The 12,048-nt window shown below is 36.4% G+C and overlaps 1 protein-coding gene across 1 annotated transcript in view; it reads right to left on the reverse strand.

Annotated features, from left to right (window-relative positions):
* Nup98-96 (nuclear pore complex protein Nup98-96) overlaps positions 1 to 12,048 on the reverse strand; it is a 474,154-nt gene that overhangs the window by 210,204 nt on the left and 251,902 nt on the right. Inside the window, exon 19 of the mRNA XM_067143470.2 lies at positions 7,048 to 7,236. Within this exon, the coding sequence (XP_066999571.1) occupies positions 7,048 to 7,236 (189 nt within the window). The remainder of the gene's footprint in view (positions 1 to 7,047; positions 7,237 to 12,048) is intronic.

Raw genomic sequence — 12,048 nt, forward strand, 5'->3', positions numbered from 1 at the left:
AAAATTAAATATTTTAACATACAACAAATAGGGAAAACGGAAGGGACCAAAAAAAAAAAAAAAAAGTTATTCTGAAAATTTTGTTATACTGGTGTTCGTTACAGCAGAATTCTACTGTAGATACATATCAAGCATAATGTAAAAAAATTATACCTTTGAGACTTTCGCCGTGAGTGCGAGTTGCGCTTTCACTTTTTATCATTACAACATAACATATAATGAAGCATGTACTTACGTTGGCTATTCCAGCAGCAAAGAAACGGTCATAAGCTATTAAAATCTTTTTGACCATCTACTTGAGAAAATCGTATTGAGAAAGAAATTTACAGTGAACGACGTCCATTCCGGTACATATGGTCACAGTGCATTGTCTACTATTAATGGGGTAACATGAGTAATAGTGTCAAGGTGTTACCTGTTTACACAGTTGTTGATTTAAATAGAAGTTTACTGCACGAATCGGAAACTTTATTAACGACGAAAAACAAAACACAACAAGTTGTGACTTCTGAGTTTTCAAACACTCGTTACCTTCCATGCAAACGTATTGTTTCTGCCTCGTGTGTATTCTGCAGATCATCACTTGCCGTCGGTGGGATCTTTGTTTAGTTGAGCGATCTACAGCTCAATTTGACGAACCGTAGTATATGGCATTGCATTAACGAACTATACACTGGTCAGCAGCGTTAAGTTAAACAAATGAGGTACACTCAAATACAGTATATGCATATACTTTTTGCACCGAATATATCTGGCGTCAAAATCATATTATCTCGTGGTGACATAACTTCTGTTTGTTTCTGTTGGGCTTGCTTGTACCTATTAGGAATTTCCTTCCACTGACTATGGTCGTCTGGTTCCCTTCCAAAGTTCCTAAGCCTGTCTAATAATTTGTCACTGTCTTCCTGTAGCACACTAATAATTTCATCTTTCGTGGGGTAAGTTACAACTAAAGTTGCTTAAACTCGCCATTCGCTTGGCTTAAAACGGAACTCGCGAACACACAATTGCACACCCATGAATCTTCATTTTCTTCCTTATCACATCCAGATATACATTCCAAATGGCACCGAACCTGAAAAACACTACACTGGACACCATTCTTACCTTCTTACCACGTTTCTTGTTCTTACCACACTTCACATCATCAAATTAGCATGAAAAAAACAGGAGGCAATACACAGACACATTTGATTCGACCAACACCATTGTGGGAGAGGTTGTTAGATCCTTCTGTTTGTCAAAACTAATTTATAAATTTTTTAAAATTTCTTTTTCAGATAGTTTCTTAAAAATAATGTATATTTGAAGACAACAGTGTACAAAGATGTGGATATAGTCCTTGTCCTTTGGCACTTTCTGCGATTGTTTTTTTCCTATTATATAATCCATTATTCTTTTTTTTTTTTTTTCAATACAGTATATGACTTCATTGGACACTTGTTTGTTCCTGTCCAATACCAGCAAGAGCAATAAAAAGGAGTGAACAAGAACAACCACAAATATGCAAAATAATAAAGACAAATTCTACACCGTTATACAGTACAATCTTTATTACCTCTTTCCTCATTCATAATAGTTATATTAGAACTTCTCAATCCTTGGTGAGCTTGCTTCTGCATTCCACGCTTTGTTAAGGGAGGTACAGACATCAACTAAGAAAAGATGACTGTCTTGTGTTCCTGTTCACCTATTACAGAGGCCCCAAAAAATCCTAACTCTTTGTTTAGAGTATTTATCCATCTATCACATACTCTGCAGTTTCCACAGGACTGGTGATTGCTCAAGATGGTTCCTTTTACAAGCATCGATATATATCCTGCAGAAGAAGTCAGGCAAAAGTAAGATCACTGAAAAGTTGAAAAGAATAATAGAAAAGGAAGAACTGGGATCGTTGACAAACAAGCTCATCTATGAAGATGTGAAGTCTATTCTAGCCCCTTTCAGTATGTAGTTTTATCCGTGTTTCTTCTTTCTACTGTTCCAACCATCCTTGGCAGTCGTAGACCTCCAATGCCCTGCTATGTAATGAGGAAGGATTAATTGTATGCCAGTGTGAGAGAGGATACTGAGACAGATGGGTGAATTGCTGGTCAGAATAGTAAAGGAAGGAGATTTGTGCGCAAAAGAATAGTAAAGGAAGGAGATTTGTGCGCAAGGATATATAAGTGCAAGAAGATAATTTAATAGATATCAGCGGCATGCAGGATAGCATCACAAGATTGGAAGTTGTTCATCTAAGTATTTTAAAAGAATATAAAAATATATACAAGGCTATTGAGGTGAAAGACGTTAATTCGTCTAAACTGATGTTTAGGAAACTATTGAGATAAAATTTTAATTCATTGATGAAACTATGCAAGTTGCACTGGAGATATAAATGTGTTAAAGAAAGTAGTTTGGTACATTGCGTATTTACATTTTTTGAGACTAAAATCAAACTTTGAAAGGTGAAGATACTGAATTTGAAGCATCTTTTGGAATTAAGTGAGATTGCCAATTGAAATATTATAAAATATTTCAAAAGAAAGGATTAAGATTGACATTGGAAAGAACTTATTAAATCACGATTTTATAACACTGGACAGGTGAGGAATTATACATTCATATGGATTGGTGCTCATCGAATTTATAGGCAGAAGACTCACATCATTAAATATAAAATGGGAGTCACTACATGCATGAAGATTCTTGAAGGCATTAGTCTCATGGTGATTATATTGAGACTTTCCAGATTCTGTAACTTAATGTTCAAAAATTTAAAAAAATTAAAATCTGAAGTAAAGCAAGGTATGTCCGAGATATTAAAATCTTAGTTTATGATTATTAACTTTATTGGCCACACTGGACCACTTGAGTCTTCCATGTATATTTTTTTCTTTGAAAGTTCTGCTGTTTGATTCTTATACGCCATGTACTTCTTCATTCGTTCAGATCAAAGTGTTCCTAATTCGTCTGAAATTTCTACAGGCCTTCTATGCATCATTTCAGTTGACAATGTGTGATTCTTAAGAAGGGTGGTAATTTTATTCTTGTTTGCTGCATCTGTAATTTTGAGTCCAACTGATTTGATATCCTCTTGAATTGATTTGATCCAATGCCCTCCTGTCTTCTTTCGCAGATTTCTCAATATTAGTTGTCTTAAAATCCTGTTTTCTGGTAATCGTAAGACGTGAAAAACTGCTGGTAACTGGGCCAATCTCTCGATAGACAGTTTCACTGAGGAGGATTCTCCAGACTACTTCAACCTGGGCTATTTTATTTATGCAAGTTCTGATTAAAAAAAAAATTTCAGTTTTGAGGAGCTGATCAGTTCTTACATTTTTAATTTGGAACAAGGTTTCACAAGCGTAAGTGTCTTCTAGCAAAGTTACAGATTTTAGTGTTTTTTTGTGTTTTGTTATAAGTTGACCAGGTTAGAAATTGTGCTTTTTTTCATTTTGTTGATTCTATTTATCCATGATGCTTTCTCGCTTACGTTGTGCATAATAATTTCTCCAAGGTATTTAAATTGTAGAACTACATTAATTTTTTGATCATTTACGATGACTTCGTTTATGTCAAGGGGTTTCATTGGCATGATTTCACTTTTCTCAAAGAATATTTGTAATCCTATTTTTAATGCAATTTTCTGGAGATTGGTGATCTGAGCACAGACTTCATCCATGCCAAGTATTAAGAGAGCTAAATCATCTGCAAACCCTAGGCAGTTTGTCCTTATTGAGGGTTTTGCTCCAATTATGATTTTATTAGTAGACAAGCAGAATATCATATCATAGTGAAAAGTGCTGGAAACAAAAACATTTTTCGTAACATCTGTTCCATTGAATAGTTATAGTTTTAAAATATGCTAAAAGAAGTAAATCCATTTCCCTCCTATTTCACCACCCCTTTCAACCATCCACATCTATTTTAATTTATTTCCATTTTTAAAATTCACATAGGTTTTTAAGTAACACAAGGTACTTATTAAGATGTTCTTAAGAAGATAAATACTTCGTAATTTCAGCTAAGCGTTGTAATACAGATGAATATATTCCAAATGGAATGAAACATGTACTGTATATGATTGATTGATAGGCTTAATGCAAATGTAAGTATCAAAATTGTGGAAATTCACTGTTATTGATTCATTGTAAATAGGATTTGATACGGGAAATGAAGCTGATTTCTTGCAATTTAAAGACCATCACTTGGCGAATTCAAGTTTAATTTTTTCCAAAATTGCTTAAATTCATTTAACCCTAAGAACTGCTTCTGGTTTATCTGTCAAATGGTGCCGAAATTTTCCACAACGCACAGAATAAAAGACAAGTGTGTCTGAAAGCATATCGTAATCATAACTTAACGTTTATCATAAATCAACATAAAGCTGCAAGACTGATCTATATAATTTTGACAAAAATAAAAAAATCATTGCCATTATTTTGAATTAATCATAAAAAGGATTTTTATAAAATATTTTAAATACAAATTTATTCACTTTTCTGCACCAAAAAAGGATATTTTCACAAATAATTTGTCTCAAAAATATAATACACACAAATTTCAAAATGTCTTTGTCATTAATCATCAACCAGTTTTCAATGATTCCTGTTTAACCTTTTGATCACCGAGTTTTTGGCGACAATCACAGGCTACCAGGAGTGAGTTTTTTCTTGAAAATTATGAACTCTTAATTTTAAGTTATTTTAATTCTAACTTTTATCTATTAATAAAATTTGCATAATTTACACGTACGGTACATAACTGATACCTTCAATTTAATTGAAATCAGTGACGTAGAAAATATTTTTCTCAAAATATTGAAAGGACTAGTAAAATTGACAAAAATGTAATTACTCTCTATATAAGATCAAGTTTGTACCATTTACAAAACACTGACTTGATTTTACAACAGTTTCACCCATCAAAATATTTTTCATTATGGTCAACTTCCGTATTCTTTCCAGTACAAATAATAAACAAAACAGTTGCCAGGAAAACAAAGAGCCTCTAGGTTATACCTTGCCACTTATGTAACTTCGACTTTTCCTTCATGTCTGTATTTTCCGTAACGAATAAGTAGTACTTGTTCGCTTCTGACCCTATGAAGTTCATAGTATTACGATCAACGACTTCTTTGAAAATCGACATTTCAAGTCTTGAACTATTGTCATAATCATTCAAAATGAAGATTATCACTAACCCCCAAATTGATGAATCAAAATGAGCAGAAAGTGTAGGAAGAAATCTACCTACAGAACTCCACTTTCTACCTTCGGTATGAAAAGCTGACTGTTTAGCCTTCGCTGCGATAGTGGAGCGCTGCACTTCGTCCTCAATTTCTGCGTTGTCGTCTTCTGAGGAATAACCAATTTCACTCTCATCGGACACAATACGATCAGTATCACTATCAAAAATATCAATTTCATCGTCAGACCCCTCAACAGTAGACCCCTCGTTAGTCAAAATATTACTTATACCTTGCGGAGCAAGTTCGCATCCTCGATACGATACCACCATTACGACGTGTATTTGTTTACGACCAGAGAGTGGTTGTTTCTATGGAAACCAGAGATGGGTGGAAAAAAAAAAGTGTATTGTCAAGGAATAGTCATATAATGCACTCAACGGAAACAACAATAGAAAACAGTTCCCGGGTGTTGTCATAATTTTTAGCACAATCGCAAAATAATTTAGGTTACATAACTATGGATGCTTCGAACAGAACTTAATAATACAACATACGAGATGTGATCGAACATGGAATAATGTTCACTGAACATGTCAAACATCCCCCAAACTTGTTCTAAAAACCTGCCAGTATGAAGTCACTAAACAATTTCAAACATTCAACATGGAAAGTGAATAGACTGTGGTACTGTTCAGGCGCAAAATTTGAGAACGTAAATAGACGGCAGTACTCCTCATTGGGTTAACTTCTGTTACAGAAAAAATCATCGCATCGGTTGCTGTTTTGGCCAATGCAACCTCAATGTCAACATGAAAGTACTTCCACTTCTGCAGCCAAGTAATGGCCTACGAACATTTGTTTCTCAAAAACTTTGAAACTGAAAGATAAAACTATCCGGAACCAGCATGACTTGACATTAATTCCATCTGGTGATTTACAAGAAACCTAATTTTAAATTTGGAGAACGTCTCTCAAAGATACGATCACACCTGAAGGAAAAGCACACCACCCCTTGGCAGTCATAGTGTTGAATTGTTTTGAACCAAGAAAAAAAATTGTTTCTCTTCATTTTTCTTTCTTTCTTTCTTTCTTTCTTTATTTATTTATTCATTCATTCTATTTGTTACATCGCTTAGCACAGTCCCTTGTAATCTTCTCAATTGTGCCTACATGAAGTGTGGATTTCCTTTTGGTGGCTCCTCATCTTGACAAGAAATATAATTTTTTGCTACTTGTCTAACGTTGAATAAACACATCAAAGGTTTTCAGCAACAGAGAGATGGGAATGGGCTAGGAGTGGGATGACAGCGGCCGTGGCCTTAATTATGGTACAGCCCCAGCATTCGTCTGGTGTGAAAATGGGAAACCATGGAAAACCATCTTCAGGGCTGTCGACGTGCTACTTTATAGATGTGATACTACTCATGATGTGCTAAAAGGTAAAACACTGCCATTAATGCATGCTACTCTTAAAGTAAACATTTCAGAAGAGTTCCAACACACAATAGGAGATTATGGTCTTGGAACATATCTGATATACAACAGTAATGGGTCACACGAACATTTACAGTTCTGAATTCCTGAAACAGTATGAAATATTTTCTCTAGATGAAGTAATTTATTATAATGAATCTATTTCACAAATTGCAACCCATCAGCGATGGGTATGATAAGCATCAGGAAGTCTATATTACACTTCACCAGGTGAATAAGCAACAATAAGCATGAATAGTACAATATATTGTTTAGAAGATAATATTTAGCCAAACCACTACCAGGTAAATAAGAAAAGAAAAAAAAAACTGTAAGTATACACCACAAAGAACAAAGAAAGAGAGAGGTGTGTAATTCCAGGAAAGAGATTTTATTACCCTTGACAGCAACAGGCGGTCTTGGAGAAACTGGTTGTGGACTCGAAAACTGTGTTCGGAACAATCCTAAGTTCTTCTTTGTCAGTTTGGTGATCCCGATATCTTCATCCAACTCAACGTCACTCACCTGGTCCTCTAAACGCACTGGATGTTCATCTTCAAACTGAGCCAATTTTATGTACTCTTCATCTGAACAGAGAGAAATTCAAAACAAAAACTGCATTACTCTTCATGAATATATTCATTTTCTCAGAACAAAAAAAAGTAGAATAGACCACAGAACAAAGATGAATACAACAAACCTCCCTATACACTACTTCTGACTTGAATGGGAAAAGAAAATATAAGCCCAACTGATTAAAACAAGAACCTTCGTTCCTCACACGTCTGTTCAATTATCAGCCTGCCGACTGGTTGGATCTTCAAATAGCACCACCAAAGGTTATGCTGTTACAGGGGAACTGCAATACTGATAATGACACCAAAATAAGGCACACTAAGCAAGATGAGGAGAAAGGTAGTTTTAGTACTGAAAATAAACAAAACTGACTTACTGATCACAATAATCCTGTTCAATTGGTTAACCCAGCAACCATTATTACAACATATACTAAAGCAATCCCAACGGATTCATTCTGGTCCATATATCACCATGATCTACCACAGATACCTAAGAGGGATGGAGGAAGAAAGGAGGGAGGGAGGGAGGGAAAGAGACAGAGACTGCCAACACATTTCAATGGCCAAGTCACCAGTCACACACACATTACGTTATGTTTCGGAATCTAAAGATAAAATGCATTTTTCAAAACTTTAAAATGTAGCATCTCATGCCAGATACCAATTATGTGAAACTGGTACTTGTCATGATCACGGGTGGTAAAGAGAATTTTACAATTTAGGAAGAATAGGTAAATGATGATAATAGATGCAATTACAAATAAACATTCTCCCGTAAACACCAAAATTAACAAACACACAGCACAAAACAGTGTTGTGTTGTATGGTGCAGTGGATGGAGTGTTTGCCACCAGTAAACTGTACACACAGTACACTGCATCACACAGACAATTCAATGATAAGAACAGTGCTGAATGGAAAATAATTCTTAGAAAAATATCGCTGTCATACTGATGATAAAAATGGCGACTAGTGCTGAGTGCAGTGAGTAATATCGCTTCGTAAACATCCTACTCGATTCGCATAATAAGTTGCAGAAAGTGTCTGATCAGTGCATAGTTGTGGAACATAAATTGACAAGCAACTAGGAAAATAAGTGAATTTGAAGAGGTCATGAAGGACTTTCAAGCTCATTTGGACTCCAACCCTCCGGCTGTGCTTCAAATGCTGGACGGCGATTTCCAGGCATTCAAGTCGCAAGTAACAACAGCAATTGGTGACCTGAAGAAACAACTAAGTGCGACTGAGGACAAAATTCAGAAAAAAGATGAGGCATTAGATGAGGCAGAGGAATATAATTGCCATGTGAAAATGGGAAACAAACCCACAGTCTCCCAGATGCAAGCTCACAGCCACGTGCCCCCAACCGCACAGCCAACTTGCCCGGTAATACTGACTTGTTAAAACAAAGCAGTGAATCGGGTAAGTTATGTCACATATTCCATGCTCAGAGCTTGGAAATCCTACCACGTAACGCTACGAACCATGCCTACTACCCTTATCACTCGACTCGCACATTAATTCACCCTATAATTTCAAATCAACCCCAGAAAGTCATTAAGCACGGACAGATCCCAGGTCCTGGGATTTCAACTCACGACTTATTGTACTTGTGTTACTCTATCCGACGACCGAAGTATAAAGCAAGCTACGTTATTTTAAGAGACATAAAACATATTGAATTAGATGACTTGCACAATGACGCATATAACTTACCGTGGGATGACATACGTAATCGTCACAACATTGACTCAAAAGTTAACAGATTCATCTCTTTAGTGCTGAACTTGTATGACAAACATGCTCCAGAGAGGCAGGTAAGATTTACACCCCCTTCCCCCTGGCTGACAACCGAGATAAGATCTGCTACGGCCAGCCGTGACTGTTGGTACAGACAGTTCAAATGAACACTTGACAAAGATGAATTTGAGCAATACAGGAAGCTGAGAAACAAAGTTAAACAGCTAATTAGAAACAGGAAATGCCACTACTTTCAACAGTTAGCAGGAAATAATAATTTAAACTAAACATGGGCATAAGCAAAGCCGTAGAAGAGCACATTCCCACCATATCTATAGATATGTTAAAAAATTACTTCTCTCAGACTAAATTCGGACCAGTTCTATTACCGGCTAATCCCACAAACTCAGCATGCCATTCTGAGCACGACCAGTTCTCTTTTCACACCGTTAGCGCAAATGATGATAAACGTGTGCTGTACTGTATCACTTCCGATGCGACAGGTGATGATGGTATCTCGATAAAATTAATTAAAAACATCATTGCGACTGTACTGTCAATACTGACTCGCATATTCAACTACTGCCTGACCTTGATTCACAGTTTAAACTTTTCAAATGCCATGGAAAACACTATTTCAGATATGTATCCAACAAGGAGCATTTACATTATTCAAATAATGCACTTGGATAAAACAACGGCAAACATAACCTAACGCAACGCAACGAAAGGAAGAAAACGACAATTCAAATAATAATAATAATAATAATAATAATAATAATAATAATGTTATTTGTTTTACGTCCCACTAACTACTTTTTAAGGTCTTCGGAGACGCCGAGGTGCCGGAATTTAGTCCCGCAGGAGTTCTTTTACGTGCCAGTAAATATACCGACACGGGCCTGTTGTATTTGAGCACCTTCAAATACCACCGGACTGAGCCAGGATCGAACCTGCCAAGTTGGGGTTAGAAGGCCAGCGCCTTAACCGTCTGAGCCACTCAGCCCGGCAAAACCACAATTCAAAGACGAGGAAAAATTATGCTGGCTCCCCTGTGCAAATGCTTTATCTTTTGGATTACCGTACTGTTTTCATTTTTAAATGCCTTGTACTTGCATGGAAAGTGCCTGACGCCCTTAAAACATTGTAGCTTTTCAAACTTTTCTATGACAGGGGAAGGAAATCTCGCTTCCGAATGCAATGCATAGCAACACAGTACATTTCCCGGCTGGTAATTTTCTCCTTTAAAACCGTAAGTCCATTTGGCCTCAGCATTTAAAAAAATAAAACAAACAATGCAGTTTCATCGGCATTGACAATATTGTAGGCTGTAAGCTACGCTTTTTCGCCAACTGTCGGCATCGCCAGTGTTTGCGATTCTACCTCTTTGCACACTTCCTGCTACGTGATACTGTGGCGTTCCTTAAAACACCGAATACAAAATAGTTACGATTCCGCTCAAACTTAGCAAATATGAAACACACTGTAGACAGGCTGAAGTGGGTGAAAGTGCGCCAAGTTACCCCTGCATGTTCCGGAAGATGCGTTCTTTCATGAAGCGGAAAAAAATACTCTGTAAAATACTATATATTTTTCAAAATGCAAAGGCAGTTTCGAATTAAAAGTCTGAATTTTGGTAACAGGACCGACATTGTTCTTCGAATTACGAATTAAACGATTTAAATAACACGCAAAACTGTACCTCATGTTTCCGGCAACAAGAGCTGCTTCGAATTAGGCGAGATTTTGAATTAACGAATTTTGAATTATCGAGGTTCTACTGTAGCTCTAACATTCAGTAGACTTAATTAAGCTCTAAAGATGTGAGCCATTAGGGGCTGTTATATAGTAGGGACAATGAAAAAGAAAGGTATTTAGCAGAATTTTTGTGTTACAGTAAATAATTATCTTTAAATGGCCATAATTTTGTTTATTAGTTTCAAAAGTGCTCATTTACCATGCTCATTAGGGTCTGTTGATTAATATTGAAATAAAATATTAATAAAATGTGAATCTAATGTGAATAAATTTAATCCCCAAACATAAAATGCCTATTTATTCCATAGGAGATTAATAACCCTCTCCATCAGGGCCTGTTGATTCTTCTCCATCTCTATTCTGTGCAATCTCGCCTTTTCCACTTCAAACTTTATTCCTGTAATGCTAGTTGCCTTCTCTGGATTTCCAGCTTTTCTTTCTTCAAATTTATTTGTTCATTTCTCCACTCTTTCTCATGTTTTTTTTTTTTTTTTTTTTTTTTTCCAAGCAGTTTTAGGCATTCTTTACTCATCTGACCGGCCTTTCTTTTTCGGATAGCAGATACTCTGAAATCAAATAATGTATAAATAATAACAGTATCTGTACTATAATAGTCATACTACAATGACAAACAAGAAGTTTTAATCCTACTGGAAGAACAAATTATGTACAGGTTAAGCCTATCTGACAGGTGTTTCGTGACCTCTTCCCATGACATTTCAGTTGCCTGGGATGAAGTGGAGGGAGAAGGAGCGTATACCGCTGCGTCAGGATTGTGCCTGTCCTGCAAACTGTGTAAGGCAAAATCCCTGGCCTCTAGCCCTTTCTTCCTACTTCCATCGATGCTTTTGCTTTTCGCAGTTAAAAGGTTTTTTTTTTTTTTTTTTTTTTTTTTTTGCTAATTGCTTTACGTCGCACCGACACAGATAGGTCTTATGACGACGATGGGACAGGGAAGGGCTAGGAGTTGGAAGGAAGCGGCCATGGCCTTAATTAAGGTACAGCCCCAGCATTTGCCTGGTGTGAAAATGGGAAACCACGGAAAACCATTTTCAGGGCTGCCGACAGTGGGGTTCGAACCTACTATCTCCCGAATACTGGACAATGGCCGCACTTAAGCGACTGCAGCTATCGAGCTCGGTACAGTTAAAAGGTCTCGTGCCATGTCTACTATTTCTTGCAGTAACGGCTCCTTTTCTCCATACTGCTCTTCTGTGCGCGATCTAAAAGCATGTTTTTTTTGTTTTTTTTTTTCATAGAAAATTTCAGGTTAGGCCTAAATTCAGTCACTGTTTCAGTAATCATTTCTATATAGTGCATAAA

This window comes from Anabrus simplex, chromosome 3 (assembly GCF_040414725.1).
Source record: "Anabrus simplex isolate iqAnaSimp1 chromosome 3, ASM4041472v1, whole genome shotgun sequence".
NCBI lineage: Eukaryota > Metazoa > Arthropoda > Insecta > Orthoptera > Tettigoniidae > Anabrus > Anabrus simplex.